General features: G+C 36.4%; 1 protein-coding gene across 1 annotated transcript; it reads right to left on the minus strand.

Annotated features, from left to right (window-relative positions):
* Positions 1–6151: 6151 nt before the first annotated feature.
* On the minus strand, positions 6152–7932 carry LOC127436104 (uncharacterized protein C11orf96 homolog). Its single transcript, XM_051690038.1, has one exon. The coding sequence runs from the start codon at positions 7624–7626 to the stop codon at positions 7258–7260; it is 369 nt and encodes a 122-aa protein (XP_051545998.1). The 5' UTR covers positions 7627–7932; the 3' UTR covers positions 6152–7257.
* Between the last annotated feature and the right edge of the window lie 10308 nt (positions 7933–18240).

Consider the following 18240-nt stretch of genomic DNA (forward strand, 5'->3'; position numbering starts at 1 on the left):
TCTCGCTCTGTGATTGGCCCACAGTCATGTCAATAAAAAAGCAGCGCTTCCGTTCTTCTCGTACGTAGTATGCAGAGCATTGTTTATGTTTTACTGGCATCTACTGGGCAGGAGTCAGAATGTCAATAGGAACACGATGCAGCGTACTACAAAATCCAAAATAAATGTCTGCATTGCTTAAGATAAAATGTAAGAAGCAAAGAGCAGAGAAGTTCACTTAAACGAACTGTTAAAAAGAGTAAATATTATTTCTTTGCCTGTACGTTTGGTCATAGTGATTATTTTTGCACAGAACACAAGTTAAAGGTGCTGTTGGTGCTGATATTGTCTCTCCTTTATAGCCAAATGTGGACAGGGACGGCTTGATAAACCATAAAGCCTTTTTATAGGCTTCCCACACATTTTGACCAATGAATTCACATGACTTTGTTGCAATAATTTGTTATTATTGGATAAAGAGAATATATATATAGCGAGAGAGAGAGAGAGAGAGAGAGAGAGAGAGAGAGAGATTGCACTCACAAAGAGCCATTTCTAGCCGATGAAATATTTTAGAGCTGAGCATTACTAGAGAATTACTCATTTCCATGACCTTTTAATATTTTGACTAATTTTCCTGACTTTTCCAAGCATGTGAATAACAATAAAAAAATTCCCTGATATTTTCAGGTTTTCGATGACTGTGGGAACCCTGTCTCGCTGATAAATATTCAGCGAGTATTTATATTATAGCGAATAGTGACTCAACGATCAGCACGCAAATCTGTGATAGCCCATTTTGAGCTCTAGTTTGCCATGCGTGAGTCTGCTTCGGTGTCTTTTCTTGCCTGTAAAGACAGCATGACTATAGCACGAGCCAATGGCATTCGAGTGCGGGCTGTAAAGGAGCATATTATTGGTTTGACTCACTGAACGAATACACCCCTTCACTGAACCACTGAACTCAAACCGTGATCAAGTGAGGATCAGGACCTGTTGACTGACTGAAGGAGAGGAGGAGTTCGGTTTGGTCACTTATTTCGTTAATCTTGTTGAACAAGGAGAGAAAGGGGCTGGACAAATTATGAGTAAAAGTGACTGATGACATAATTATGACTTCTGGACGTAACTGAACTAATAATTATTTTTAGGCTAATATTGTTGTCTTTTTGTATAGTCATGCACAGCAGTTCACAAAATGATAGATATGCTTTGTTGTCATTTGTGAGGAAAACGCTTATTACGCTTAAACACTCTGTGGAATTCTCTAAATCAATTTGTTGATAAGCACGTTTTAATAAAGTAAAACTAGACCTGTTTCAGTCGTGAATGAATTAGTGTATTATCAAAGGTTTAATGACTCACTCAAAACACATAAAAGACATGTGATTTACAAGAATTGTTACAGAATGGATCAGTGAACATATCTGGATGAATCTTTTGGTGAATGAATTCCAAAGACTCATGTCACGAGTTAATGACAGAGATGCACCATCTGGAGTTACTACACCCCACTAAATAAATGTGACAATTATTGTAGTAATAGATTTTTGTGGTGTTTGATTTAACTTTAAACTACTAAAGTTGCAGAATTATTGATTCATGTTCCATAATATTAGTGACAACTCTTTACAATAAGGTTGTATTTGTTAACATTAGTTAACAGCATTAGTTACCATGAACCAACAATGAACAATACTTTTTCAGAACGTATTAATCTTGGTTAATGTTAACTGCAACATATAGTAAAACATTTTTAAAATTAAAAATTGGAAATGTTGACATAAATTAATGCATTATGAACTAATATGATATAAAAATTAATAATTGTATTTTCATGAATATACATTATGTCTAGATTTATAAGTACTGTAAAAATATATGGTTCATTGTAAGTTAATGATACCTAATGCATTGACTGTTAACAATTACAACCTTATTGTAAAGTGTTACCATTTTTGTTAATAAACAGAGAACAAACAAAGAATGATTAGGGCAGATGAAACATGTTGCCAATAAATAGACAGTTACAATAATATATGGTTTTGTCTATATTCTTCAAGCAGGTTATTTTTTATAACTTTAGAAATGGTTATTATTGAAAATGATGAAATTCTGAATTAATATCTGCTGGCTATCTTGAATGATGTAAACACCATCTATGCAACATTAAATTTGTATATCTTTACAGTGTCATTGTGGGCTGAGCCCCACTAAGATTGAAATCCTAAAATCACCCCTGGAATAATACTCAACCTGTAATTAGAATGGCAAAATAGCTGGGTCTAAATAAAAGTAAAAGTTAATTTAAGACATTTTGGAACAATGTTAATCAACAGCTCTGTAAGGGTGCTTTATTTTGTATTTATCCTTTCAATTCAGCCACGTCAAATTTGATCATTTTCATGCATTTTCATGTTGCCAAAAGAACATGACCAAAAGGGTACAGAGTAGGATAAAAAGGGAAATATCTGATAACCTTGCAGGAATAGACTGTTTGTTCTGGCACATAGAAAGAGAGACTGTGAGTACACCCAGAATAGGCTAACTTTGTGTCAGTACACAGAATAGAAATGTCAGCGCTACATTAGGAAGCTCAGATAGGTTCCCAGTCATAATCACAGACACACGATACATAAAGAAAAAATTTTATAATTTAATTTTCAAGAGTCTTACAAATGTCAGAAACTCAACCTCCCAGTATCATCCTCATCATAGTTGGTGTCATTTTGTTATTTTTACAATGCTTTCTCCTATCCTGACTAATATGCAGAGGCAGCTAAGCCAATAAGTCATTTATGCTATTTAAGTAAGTAAGCAATGTGGCTCTGTGACACTATCAAAACATTGCTCTGTTTGTTTCAGGATACTTATTTGAAAACATTTATTTATTCAATTCCAATGGACAATGCTAGCATGAAATTCCACACTTTAAATAAAGAATTTGCATGGCTTTATTTACATAGATGGTAAAAATGAAATGCAACACCATATATCCCGCTTGCAGTATTGATCAACTGATTTCCCCTGACACATATATTAATAACTTTTCACCAGTCATCCCTTGGCAACTGCCCTCATCAATGGTTTGAGGAAATGAGAGTGAAAGAAAGTAGGTTACCTTCTGCTCATTAAGCAGTTCTAGCATATTCTTGACAATTTTAAGATTAATCTCATTAGATCAAGACATTAGCAGAAGAAGTGCTTCCAGTTATGTGTCTCTTGGTTCTGACTCAAAACCCGGGAGGGTTCTGCTTTGTGGTGTATATGAGAATGTAGGTCAGGGATTCAGCAAACAAATGCCTTTTCAGACAGCACCCAGAACAGACAACATTCTCAGGTAATGCAATGCATACTGAGAACCAACAGAAAGGTGAATTAGCAAAACAGAATGGGCTGTTATTTTTTATATGTATTTGTGCACAAGCTATACTACTTAATATGTATCTATGTGTAATTAAACTCTAACTATACATTTTTACCACTTATGTTGCAATGTGCACAGGGCTGTTACAAAAGACCTCATATTTGTACCGTTCCCCAAATCTGGCTTATGATCTTCGAAGTGCCATGTCATGAAGATGGATCTACGTGTTTCCAGTTGAAGAAAAGCAACAAATCCCTCTTTTTCCTGAGCACTTAATCTTCCTTGCTCTTCAGCGTACTGTACGTTGTCATTACTGATCCATTTAATAAACACTGGCCTGTAAACATGAGTCACAGTGTTTGTCTAATGATTCAGTCACGTTTCAAGCCCACTCACTTTAACTATTTTTGCCAGGTCAATTGTGAAATAAACAGCCTTGTGGTTGATTCATAGGACTATAGTTCAAAGAATATGGGTGAGGAATTACAATATAGCCAATTACAAACACAAATATTATGGATTTAAAATACAATGCTGCACATTTTCCTTGACACGTTCCCTTTCGAGGAAGATTTCCATCAAATCGTCTCTTGGCAAGTAATGAGATAAAGAACTATTTGTTACATAACCAAGAACAGTGGGACCAGTCCAAATGCCAGCTGGGAACATGATGTTTTTAACTGATGGCTGTTATGCACTCAACAATGCTCCCGAACATTCTGAAAAATTTGCAGTGTCTATATTTTTAAAGTTTATAAAGTAGCCATAAAGGTCTGAAAAGGGCTTGGACATCAAGTCGCAGAAAGAATTTATATGCAGCTGTGTTTTTAGCTTTGATTAGATAAAGCTAGGCCAAAATGTAAATGTAAACAGACAGATAAAATGAATTCTGAAACAAATGGGAGGAGCTGTAGACAAGGCAGTCTGGTGAAAATGGAACATAAAGTTTATTTTCACAGCAGTTTGAAAAAACACAGTACTTCACTGACCTCACCATCGCCACGGCAACCACATTCAAAGTAGGTTGCTGAGGGACTTTGGTGCAGAGAAGGGAGATAACAAGGAGATTTTCAAGGTTCTTGAAAGAAAATATTCTTTTAGGTGTTGGGAAACATGAGTGGACTGCATGCAATTTTTTTTTTTTTTTTAAATATTCAGCTAAAGGTAAAACAGCAACTGTCATTGATATAGATCCTTAAAGCAATATTCCGGGTTCAATACAAGTTAAGCTAAATCAACAGCATTTGTGGAATAATATTGATTACCACTGAAATTAATTTTGACTCGTCCCTCCTTTTCTTTAAAAAAGCAAACAGTGAGGCACTTACAATGGAAGTGAATGGGGCAATCTTTTTTAGGGTTTAAAGGCAGAAATGTGAAGCTTATAATTTTATAAAAGCACTTACATTAATTCTTCTGTTAAAACTTGCATTTTATTTGAGCTGTAAAGTTGTTTAAATCTTCATTTTTACAGTCGTTTTAGGATTTCTTTTTTTTTTTTGACATTATAAAACATTCATAACAACGAAGTTGTAAAATTGTCTATATCTTTATACAGATGCAGTTAGTAAGTGAAATTATCACACTAAAATCATGTTAACATGCATATTGTTTATGTCTTGTGGCTATACTTTTAAAACTGTGAGTATTTTAACGTTTACTGATTGGCCCCATTGACTTCCATTGTAAGTGCCTCACCGTAACCCAGATTTTTGCTTTTTTTAAAGAAAAGGACAGACGAGTGGAAATTTATTTTTGTGGTAATCAACATTATGCCACAAATGCTGTCGACTGAGCTTAAATTGTATTGAACCTGGAATATTTAAGATGCAAGGATGAAGAAATCTTATTTTAAGTCAGGTTTATAAAGACTCAGTGGGACAAAGGGTATTCCCTAAAACACTCACACACACTTAGTTTTTATGTTGAGCATAATCTTTCACAACACCACAGAATCCCCAATTGGATATAGAGGCATGTTTTCCCATAATGTAACTAGATCAGAAGGCAAGTCAGAGAGATTCTATTTTAAGTCTACTGGTGGAAACAAATCAGATGTTGAGGAGGGCGTCCAGGCAGGGGCTGATGAAATGTGTTTTTGTGTTGTGGATTAAGCACTTTGTAAACGCATGCTATTTTCTGAGAATATGGGTGATCATTATTCTGAGAGGCCATAGGAGGAGTTCATTGATTCATCTGTCATTTGTTGTTTTACCTTCTTGCACTCTCACTTGAACAAACTTTTTTTTTTTTTTCTGCATTTGTATTATTTTGTATCATTTCGTAAACGCTTCATTAAACTGGTTTGCTGTGAAACGCCCAATGTTTAAACAACACAATTTATGTAAAAGGACAAATTAGAGGACAAATTCAACTTTATAAAGTTTATTTATATTTTATAGAAATTATGAAACAAATTAACAAAGATAATAAAGGTCAAAAGGTCAAATTTAAATATTCTGGTAGTGACTTATTTTCAAATTAAAGTAATACTAAACTTTCTTTTAGCAACTATTTTTGTATCATTGTGTATTATTTCATAAAATTTTTGGTAAACTGGTTTGCTTACCGCTCACCATTAAAAATTAAGAACAAATTAAAGGGCAAATGCAATGCTATAAAGTGCATTTGTATATCTATTAAAGAAAGTATGAAACAAATAAACATAATAAAGGTCAAATATAAAGGATTATTTTCTTTAATTAGTTCAAATACAATGATTGTGACTTTACAATTTCTCTCTTAACTCTCTTTTAGCAATTATTTTTGAATAATTTCTCATTATTTCATTGAAAAGAAATTAAATGCAATGCTATAAAGTTTATTTGTATATTAAAGAAAGTATGAAACAAATTAGCAAATATAATAAAAGTCAAATCGAAGTATAAAGCCTTCTTTTCTTTTCTCTTACATACAGTGATAGTGACTTCACTATCATGTCCACAGTGTCATCAAAACAAATGTCTAATTTCACTATGTTATAACAAAATAATCTGTGAATAAATATAACACATTTAAAAAGTAAATTATTTGTTCATTATTGAGTTCATTAGTAAGTTCACCATTGCCTGAACACTGTTTATTTTCTGTAAAAATACATTACATTATCTGTCAGTATTTCAGATAACCGATTATTTATAACAAAATAAGACAGTCTACATCCTGCTCAGCAGTGAAGAACCCATTTGACTGTACAATCTTTAAGCAGGCACAAGGGATATAAACAACAACATTAGTCTCAATGGAATAGCACATAGTACCTTATCTGTCATACAAGTTCATTACACATGAAACCTCACAGGTCCTTAAGTCTCATGTGGCAAAAAAAGGAATTTGCATGGAATTTAAGTGGTTTCTGAAATCTTCCAAAATACTACAGCTTAGTTTTGCAGAGAAGCTTAAACAGTTAAACAGTTTGCCAGCATTACTTGACTGGAATTTGCACATTTAAAATGCATTTATATGCATACCATTACTAGGTTAAAATGATAGTCCATCCAAAGATGTACATTTTGGCATTATTTACTCCCCCAAATGTTGTTCCAAACCCATACAAGTTTCTTTTTTCCGGGAAACATTAAATGAGATGTTAGAAAGAACACAGGCTCAGTCAATATCAAAAGAGATGCATTGAAAGTGAATGGTGACTGAGGCTGCCAGTCCCTAACATTCTGCTTAACATCTCATTTTGAGAAAGAAAGAGTCATACAGGTTTGAAACAACATGTGAGTAAATGTGTCGTTTTTTTAGTGAACTATCCCTTTAACAAACGTAAATCAGGAATTTCAAGGGAAAGTATGTGCAAAACACAAATAATTCCAGTCCCTTCAGCCGTTTGACTTTCCTTCCTCCTCCTTACTTAAACTCTCTCTTTATATCTCTCAGTCTCTTCCTCCTCCTCCTGTCGCCTTTCACTGTGCCGAGTCTGAGTCACTGGAGTCCAGACTAGCCTGCGTGGATGTGGTGCGGCAGCTTTGCGTGGATCCCGCGTGGTGCAAAGTCTGTGTGCTTTTTCTTAGACTCTCCAGCGACTGCAGGAAAGACCGTCTCGCCCTTTCTTCCTCCAGAGGCGAAGCCCCTTCTTCCTCCACTTCTGCAATCTCTGCAAAGGTCACCGGCTGGGTCTTGAACCGGGCATCTCGTGGCCGCCGGGGACGGTTTCGGCACCTGGCTAGACACTTGGGCACAGGCAGCTGCTGGGGAAACTCCTCCATTGCTGATGCCAATATGTGTGCAGGTAGAACCGGGAAACCCACCGTCTCCATTGGACGTGCAGCCATGGATCTGGATGGCAAGGGCTGGACGTTTCTCTTCTGAGATGTTTGTGATGAGAGAGCCTTGCGATTCTCCAGTTTACAAAAGGTTTTAAAGTAATTTTCTCGGTTCTTGTTTCAAGAGAGCTTCCTCTTGCCTAAATTTTGATGGCAAAGCCAACAATTTGAAATTCAGCTCCAGATGACAACGTCCAGGTGATAACAGGGGAGAGTAAACGCCTTCAGACTTTGTTTGTACCACTTACTGGAGTACTGTTTGTGCTGTCTCTTTGCCGTTTCTCAGTGTGCCACTGACAGAGATAAACCTGCTCAGGCTTTTATAGTGCTTCACTCCCCCAAAATCTCCCCACTCCACTCTGGCTCCACCCACCCACTGTGAACAGTCATGGTTCCGGCTGCCATACCAGTCCCTCTGAATCAGATCCTTGAAATAAATGCCAGCCAGGGAGGGAGGAGGGAACAGGATATGTGCAGTATCAAAAGAGAGAATCAAAAAAATCTACAAGAGAGAAATAAACATATGGCCAGGAAGAGAAAAATGGATGGTTAGAGGTTATATACAAGAGAAATAAACAAAAGATGATTTAAGATGATCATCTAGATTGTAAACCACATACATAAACACATATTAGGTGTGAACAAATGTGTGGTGAAAGAAATAGAATAGACACATGATGAGAGTATATATTATATACAGTGAGTGAGGTTCAAAAGTCTGAGATCACACTGAAATCTGGGATATTTTTTTTCCATTCAAACCTGGAAACAACCAAAGTTTTCAAATAAAAAAAAGAAAAAAAAAAGAAAAGAAAAAAGAAGTAGGACGTAAAATAAAGAAGAAATATTTAAAATTCTGCACCATTTCTAGGTCACTAATCAAATGAAAGCACATTTGTGACATTGACAATCTCAGTATGCAGAATGGATGTACTCATGTGTAAGTGAAGTGCATAAACCACATATCAGGTGTCAACAAACTGTGGCAAGCTCTTCAAGATGCTTGGAACAACCTGTCACCAAATATTTGCATAGTAATTCCATTAATGTTCTCCTAACCCTAACCCAAACCCTGAAGGCCCAGATATACTTCATAAGAAATCGAAGAATGAACATGTTTAACGTGTGTATATACTGTAAGTATATACACTCACTGAACACCATGGTCCTAATAAAGTGTCTGACGTGGTCTCCTGCTCTTGTAGCAATGTTGCCTCAATGTTGTGCATTCTGAGATGCTATTCTGCTCACTATAATTGTACAGAGTGGTTATCTGTCAGCTAGAACCACTCTGGCCATTTTCCGTTGACCTCTCTCATCAACAAGGTGTTTCTGCCCGCAGAACTGCCGCTCACAAGATGTTTTTTTTTTTGTTTTTTTTGGCACCATTTTGAGTAAATTCTAGAGACTGTTGTGCGTGAAAATCCCAGATCAGCAGTTACAGAAATACTCAAACCAGCCCGTCTGACACCAATAATCATGCCACAGTCGAAATCACTGACATCACATTTTTTCCCCATTATGATGGTTGATGTGAACATTAACTGAAGCTCCTGAACCGTATCTGTATGATTTTATGCATTGCACTGCTGCGACATGATTGGCTGATTAGATAATCGGATGTAAATGTAGGTGTACAGGTTTACCTAATAAAGTGCTCAGTGAGTGTATATTGGAACACTTCTAATGATGATACACACTTTTCATCGAAGTGGGCCACTTGGTGTCTGATATCATTTTTCTTTTACTAGAGGTGTAGTCAGCTCTGCAACACGTACATGGGAAGAATCACACCCCAAAGTGCCATGACCATGATCTCACCACTATAATGAGTGTAGCTCTCATCACCCTCTTGCTTTTCTTTTTTCTCTCTCTCTTCATGTGCCATTCAGAATTGTCATTATGACTAGAGTCACCCTCCAAAGATTCACGTCAGACATGTTCAATGAGCCTGGAGACATATTAGGCACAGTGTGTAAAACTTTTTTCAAAGCCCCTGATGATGACCCATAGAAAACAAAATTTTTTTATTTTTTTTTATTTTTTGTTTATTGTTTTACATTTTTTGACTTTCAGAAATCAAAATGAAACATTTTCACAATCTCTTTTACTTCTGAAGTTTAACAGGATTCAACAAGAAAAATTAATGTAGGACAGGACTTTATTTTATCCATCTGGAATTGACTGGATTGTGAAAAGTGGTCTCTATATGACGTGGTTGGAGGGGAGGGATTGAAAAGTGCTTGGTGACGTCAGTCGTTTTAGATGTGGAACAAGTTATTACATTTTGAAAGATTTTGAAGACAAACTTTGTTTTCCTTGTAATAATTTACACCAATGAATCATGCATAATAAGACCAGGAACATGCATTGAGAGAGTAAATTTTGACCCAATGAACATTTCCCCAAATTCTCTGATTGAGCTCCTTCAAAATCTAAAACAAATAACCAAGTATGACTTAACAGCGGAACTTCTTTCCATTGTCTTGGGATTTACATTTACATTTAGCAGACACTTTTATCCAAAGCAACTTACAAATGAGAGTCATAGCAAACAATTTGTCATACAAAGTTCAACAACATCTATAGTATACTGCCAAGCTCTCAAGGTGGCTGGAGTAGTAAAGGTGCAAGTGCAGAAGAAAGAGACAGAGAAGTATATGTGTGTGTATATATATATATATATATATATATTATACACACATATACTTCTCTGTGTGTTATGTGTACAGTAAGTGCAATTAGTGTGTATTGGTTAAGTGCTCACAGAACAGATGTGTTTTCAGCTGGTTCTTGAATGCTGAGATGTTATCAGCAGATCGTGTGAAGGTTGGAAGCTCATTCCACCACAGTGGAACATAGAAAGTGAATGATCATGAAATAGACTTTGAGCCTCTTTGTGATGAGACCACCAGGCGTTGCTCGTTCAGGTAGCCAGTGAAGTGAAATCAAGTGTGGGGTGGCATGAGCCCTTTTTGGCTGATTGAAGACCAGACGCGCTGCTGCATTCTGGACCATCTGCAGTGGCTTAATTTTGTTAACTGGGAGGCCAGCCAGGGATGCATATCCAGTGGCAAAGCACTGGAGTTACAGAGTAGAGAAACACAGCGAATCAGAGGTGACAGAATCCACAGAGATGGATTTGTTATGTTATACATACCAAGGTCATATGCTTCACTACAATGGCCAGATATTTAGGACATGATGACTAGTAACCTACGGTGACTATTAAATTATTATTGCTTGAGTTGATTATCTTGCAGTTGTAAGGGGAACAAATTAATTTGTTTTCAAATTAAGAGATATGTGCATGTCTGTTATTATGTGATAGAAAGAGGTGAAAATACCATTTGGAGGCCCTGTATTTTGCTTGGACTTGACCTGGAATACACTACAGGGGCCAAAAAGCCATATATTTATAGTACTACATAGACACATTCCCATGAAGGCCACTTGCACTGCATAACAGCCAAAATTAGCAGAGGCAACATCCTGACTTCTCCCTCACGGCCCAAAACATGCCAGTCCAGTAATGGATAACACAAACAGAAGCTGCTCATATTACTTCGACAGGTTATTATTTTATTTTTTTATAACTAACTTATGTATAAGTAGTACTGTACATAAATGTCTGTATGTGCTGGGTACATTACTTCTGAAATGTAATCGGTACTGATTACAAATTACACCATTTAAATTGTAATCTCTTATGTAATCTTTTAAATTACACTTTTTAGGTAATATAATCTGATTACTTTTGGACTGCCCATTTTATATTTTGATGAAAATCTATTTATTAATTTTAAATGTATTGAGTAACAATTAACACTGCTTTTATTAAAAATTCTTAAACATAAAATCATATGGAAACTTTTTCTTTTTCAGTTGCTGAGTAAAAAAAAAAGTGCTTAAAGGGTCATAAAATTAATGTTACTCAAGATAAAAGACAATAAGGACATGCTTGCATGTTTAATCTTAAAAGAACTGTTATTTAGGAAATTAAGAATAGGGATTGGACTTTTTATTATCCAGCTCTGAAATCAATAATGAGAGAATATCTCTAGATATTATGTAGAGATGTACAATGTTTACCTCCTCATAATTATTCAAGAGAAGGTGTGGCCTTAACCTAAAGGCCCCAATATACTTCCAGAGAAGTTCTTCGTTCAGGGTTAAAAGAAGTTCTAAACAGCCAAGCAACGGTATACTGTTCCCGAACATTCAGACACCCGCCACACCGCTGTGGGAGGCGTTTAAAAGTACATTTAAATATAAGGATGCTACATGTAAAGCCTAAACTAATGTGATATTAAAATGTGTTATCAATGACTTTATGCATCATTATATGAGCAGAATTAACATGAGGTCAGTAAAAGAAGTTTTAACCACTCGATGATGATTTAGAGTAACATATGCTGTAGAAAATGTTTAATTTGTCTTGATTAAATTCTGAATTCATGATGCTAATGCACTAACATTCTATACGTGGCCATAATATGCACCGATTACACTCTGTTATTGTAATTTATGATGACACTGATAGAACTGCAAAGATTGGTGTATAAAAGTGTTAATGTGCAGAATAAATACAAAACAATGATGATAGGCTTACTTTGGGCAGATGTGTGAATGGCTTTTGCTGCAGATGGCACATGAGGTAATGGGCACTTGAGAGTATTTGAGTAGTTTTGATTCTTTTTGTAGACTAATTAAAAAACATCACATGATATGGTCTTGCATGCAGGTGTGTTCACGTTGAATACTGACTGAAAAACTTAAAGTAGTAGGTGGAGCCTCAGGCCACACCTACTGATGACGTGGAAGTTTTCCTAAAAGTTCGCCCAGGCCAGCTGTTCCGAACCACCGAAACTAATGCAAAAACACCTTCTTTTTTTAACAGATTTTGTTCTAAATGACATGACGTCATACCCATTTATTCCTCGATTTCGTATGAGGTATATCTGGGCCTTTCATCCTAAAGCATGGTGCAAAAGCACAAAGTTGCATGTGACCGATAACTCTGAAATGTTTGTTTGCAACGTGTGGTTTTAAGGAAAAGTGTCTAAAATAATGGGCAGGTGGATGAGGGCTTGTTTGAAATACATTATTTTCGATGCAGGGTGCCAATACAAACAGTTTGGCATTTATTTGTGCATTAATTTAGAAACTAAATTTAAAAAGAGAAACCAAATGCCCTGTGTGTAATTGTAGATTGTATTAAGTACTTTCAATGCAGTGTATCAATTTTGGTAACTACATGCACACATGGCTAGATGTTACATAAAATATTTATAATACAGGCCGCTCATGACTGCTCATTTTAAAGTTTAGGAGCATAATTAGTAAATTACGCACTAGTTATTGCCTTTGTCTTATTGGAATGTAATCCAATTACAAGTACTCAATTTTTGTAATCTGATTATGGAATCCAGATTACATGTAATCTGTTACTATCCTGCACTGCGTACAATTTAGTTTCATAACTTCATATCTTCAAAAACAAGAAAATATCAGAGCCCAACATGGATTCCTTGATATGCTCCTACAAAGCTCTAGTTCATCCATTCCTGGAAGTAATGAAAAAACAAGATAAAATGAATTAGTTCCGTAGCTGTGTTTTGGGAGTTAAACCACAATCTGGGTCTTGATTTCAGTGTAGTGTTGAGTGCAATGTACTCTGTTGAGATGTTGTTTTTGTTCCAAAGTTCTGCTGGGAAAAGGAGGAGTTTTCCCCTAAAACAGACGGAGATCTGGGTCTTAATATCAGTGGGAATGAAAAGAGCAGAGATGGAACACAGGCCTTGACTTCAACAGACACAGCACTGCACGTCTAATGGATTTGTGCTGGCAGCGTACATGTTGCTGTTAGTCTTATTTGTCTGGACTCGTGACGCAGCTCTTTGATCTGGGAATTAGGAGGAGGGAGAACTTGTCTTCATGAAATTTAACAAAGGTCAGCCAACAGAGAGAAAATGTTGGATGAACTTTGTAACCTAATATTTAGCAGATCTGTCCTTGGAAGCTCCTACTTAAGAGTCTCGTAGATCGTAATTACGAGTGTGTTCAAGAGATTATGGTTAGAATACACATGTTGGGAAATTTCATATTTCTTTTCAAAATGTTTAATACAGGAAGCTTTTTTTGTTTTGTCAGAGTGTTGCCTTGGTCAAACTGGCTAAATAGTATAGTATTAGTATTTTCTGACAGGCTTAATTGCTATTCTTCATAAACAGTACATAAAACATGTACAAATGAAATTCAACTGTCAACATTCACAATTATAGCTTATTATGGTCAATCCCAATTTGCATCCACCATGATTCTTTAATTGATGCCCAAAAATCCACTCGTACTTATGAGTTAAGGCCCCGATATACTTCATACGAAATCGAAGAACGAACAGGTGTGGCGTCATTTAGAACAAAATTTGGCCAAAAAGAAGGTGTTTTTTAGTTTGTTTCGGTGGTTCGTAACAGTCCGCCTGGACGAACTTTCAGGAAAACTTCTTATCTGCTGCTAAACACCTTCCTATTGCCATTGGTCTACGTCATCGGTAGGTGTGACCTGAAGCTCCACCTATTGAGGCCAGTAGCTAATTCCTGTTCACAGCGTTCAGTCAGTCAAGATCAGTCAACATGAACACGCATTAGCTTCGGTGAATTCAGAATGTAAACAAGACAAATTAAGCATTTTCTACTGCATATATATTACTTTAAATCATCATCGAGTGGTTAAAACAGCTTCTTCTACTGACCTCATGTAAATTCTACTCATCGAATGAGGCATAAAGTCATTGATAACACATTTCAATATCACATTAGTTAAGGTTTTACAAAGGGTCCTCATACTCACACAGGTAGCCAAAAGTTTGGAATAATGTACAGCTCTTATGCAAAGAAATTGGTATTTATTTCACCAAAGTGGCATTCAACTGATCACAAAGTATAGTCAGGACATTACTGATGTAAAAAACAGCACCATCACTATTTGAAAAAAGTAATTTCTGATCAAATCTAGACAGGCCCCATTTCCAGCAGCCATCACTTCAACACCTTATCCTTGAGTAATCATGCTAAATTGCTAAGTTGGTACTAGAAAATCACTTGCCATTATATCAAACACAGTTGAAAGCTATTTGGTTCGTTAAATGAAGCTTAACATTGTCTTTGTGTTTGTTTTTGAGTTGCCACAGTATGCAATAGACTGGCATGTCTTAAGTTCAATATTAGGTCAAAAATGGCAAAAAAGAAACAGCTTTCTCTAGAAACTCGTCAGTCAATCATTGTTTTGAGGAATGAAGGCTATACAATGCTTGGAATTGCAAAAAAACTGAAGATTTCATACCAAGGTGTACACTAAAGTCTTCAAAAACAAAGGACAACTGGCTCTAACAAGGACAGGAAGAGATGTGGAAGCAGATGTACAACTAAACAAGAGGATAAATACATCAGAGTCTCTAGTTTGAGAAATAAACGCCTCACATGTCCTCAGCTGACAGCTTCATTGAATTCTACCTGCTCAACACCAGTTTCATGTACAACAGTAAAGAGAAGACTCAGGAGTGCAGGCCTTATGGGAAGAATTGCAAAGAAAAAGCCACTTTTGAAACAGAAAAACAAAAAGAAAAGGTTAGAGTGGGCAAAGAAACACAGACATTGGACAACAGATAATTGAGTTTTTGTGGGATCAACTAGACTGTAAGGTGTGTGAGAAGTGCCTGACAAGACAGCCACATCTATGGCAAGTGCTACAGGAAGCGTGGGGTGAAATGTCACCTGAGTCTCTGGACAAACTGACAGCTAGAATGCCAAGGATCTGCAATGCTGTCATTGCTGCACGTGAAGGATTTTTTGATTAGAACTCTTTGAAGTAGTTTAAAAAAAAATTCAAATTGTAATAGTAATTTTTTATGTTATTAATGCCCTGACTATACATTGTGATAAGTTGAATGCCACTTTGGTGAATTAAAGTACCAATTTCTTTCCATAAGAGCTAAATGGACTTCTAAAGTGTAAATGCACTTCTAAACGCCTCCCACAGTGGTGTGGCGGGTGTCTGATTGTTTGCAAAAGGTTTACCTTTGCTCAGCTGTTTCGAACTTCTTTTTACCCCTGAACAAAGAACAAAAAAGAATTTATCTGGAAGTAAATCTGGGCCTTTAATGTGTACTCATTTCATAACTAAGACAGCATTTGTGCCTTGCTCAAAGGCACAATAGAAAATCATGGACTTCGGAGTTCATGGAACCCTTGTAGAGATTGAACCTACATCTGTATCAGGATAAAAGGAAGGCATGGTTTAAATGACTCTGATGTAAAATGAAAGCAGACCCTTGCAGTTGGACACAGGGGACTGTTTCCAACACTTGTAGACAGGTGGTGACAAAAAATATCTGTGGTCTTGCTAACAAAAGAGCTACTGGGTGGAAGGGTACTGGCAGCATGTGGGTCATATGACTTCCCCAAAAAAAAAATAGTTTGCATGCAACAGCACATTGATCCTGCAGTTATGAGGAGTTCATAGTGCACCTGGAAAATATTGAAAGCATACTGGATGTCATGCCAGAGTTTAAGTTTAAGGTTCTCTGGCCTGTGAAACAATGGAAGATCCACTGTGTGGTAAGAAAATCAGCTTGAAAATCAGTTAATGCTTCTTAAATGCAAGTACACGATGAAAGGGTGCACTTGCTCATCTGTTTTGCCACTAATGACTCCTGTTACATAAATTATTTTAAGTTCAGCCATGAAACTCTACATGGCACAAGCCGATAGGTCCTTTAAACATGTAATCTGTTAGCCAATCAACTTGCATGCTCTCTCTAACATTTCAATTGCCTCAGTTGTTTGCAGGTAAGCCGGTTTCACTACAGCGTGCTACGAGTTTTCCCTCTGAAACCCTCCTCCTCCCCAGCTCCATTTTCTATACCTGCTTTAATCATGTCTAATTGTGAATACATGCTTAACACAGCATGTGTATTTTAGTAGCAAGTCTTCATACTTGCTCTGCAGCAGCAGCGTCAGCTGATATAGTCTGCCAAGACCAAACCTACCAACTTGTCATATCCATTATAACTAGATTTTTTTTTGTTGAAGAAAACTTGCTTACCCATGCAGAACTCACTGCCATAATGCCAGCGTGTTGCTATGCTGTCCCTAGATGGTTTCTAGGGTGTTCTAGTTGGTTGTTTATTAGACCAAGAGTCCACCCCCAAAGTAAACAATATAGGACTCCAGCATTAGGATGTTTCTGTGCACCCCCTGATCCCTAGATATGGATTGGGTCCCTCCTTCAACCCCTTCAATGTCTTTAGGTTTAAGTCAGATTGCTTAGAAAAGTAATGGAACACTTCTCCTCTTAAAAAACCCCTAAACCCTATGTATGAGCAACAGTAATAATGATGTTTGTCTTTGCAAACACTACTACTACTGTGGACCCTTCCTCTTCCTAACCCAACAGATACACAAAAGCACACACAGAGAGAAAGAAAAACATTGCAAAGTTAATTGTGGTGGAAAAATAATGGCCAGTGATCCCATAACACAGCAAGGGTCCCTGCATTCCAGAACAGAAGCACCATTTCCACGCACAGGTCAGTCTTTTATGGAAAGCTCTGAAAGGCATTGCATTGCCAACTGAGCATAATGGAACACCAAGTAACTCAAATTAAAATGCTCCAACAAATCACTGAAAGCCTCAAGCAACAGTGTGAGATTTATGGTCCACAGTTTCTAAACATTTTGATAGTTCTCTGGCAATAAGGTTGCCTTTGAGATGTGCTGCCAAATGGCTGCTTTCGTCCGAAAGCACTCTTACTCAGGGCTTCCCATATTTAGGGATATTTACTCTATAAGTGTGACATAACAGACACATTTTCCATATTTGACCATTTCAGCCTAAAACTGCAGGGAACTTTTGGAGGGTTTAATCGCAGAAATGTGAAGCTTATATTTTTATAAAAACACTTACATTAATTCTTCTATTAAACTCATGTATTATGTGAGCTGTAAAGTTTAATCATCATTTTTACATTCATTTTAGGGTTTGTCGACATTACATCCTCTTGGCAATGAAGTTGTAAAATTGGCAATAACTTTACACAGAAAAGGTTAGTAAGCAATTTTATCACACTCAAATCATGTTAACACACATAATGGCTGTGTCTTGTTTGGAAGGATGTGTCTTCCGGAGGTCACATTTGTCGGCCGCATACGTCATCGAGGCTGTCTCGTTTAATTTTTTTACATTTTTTTTATTGGGAATGCAAAATTACAATAAATGTACAATTATAACAAAATAATAATTGTATAAATGTAAGTGCATATACATAAAAGGTATTGACAATAGATAAAAAATAAGAAAAAGAAAGACAAAAAAATAAAATAAAAAATAAAATGAGACAGCCTCGATGACGTATGTGGCTGACAAATGCAACCTCCGGAGGATGCAGCCTTCCAAATGAGACACAGCCATTGTTTATGTCTTGTGGCTATACTTTTGAAACAGTGAGTATTTTAACGTTTAAAGACTGGCCCCATTCACTGCCATTGTAAGTGCCTCACTGTAACCCAGATTTTTGCTTTTTTAAAGAAAAGATAGGACAAGTCAAAATAAATGTTTGTGGGT

This window comes from Myxocyprinus asiaticus, chromosome 46 (genome assembly GCF_019703515.2).
Source record: "Myxocyprinus asiaticus isolate MX2 ecotype Aquarium Trade chromosome 46, UBuf_Myxa_2, whole genome shotgun sequence".
In the NCBI taxonomy this organism is placed as follows: domain Eukaryota; kingdom Metazoa; phylum Chordata; class Actinopteri; order Cypriniformes; family Catostomidae; genus Myxocyprinus; species Myxocyprinus asiaticus.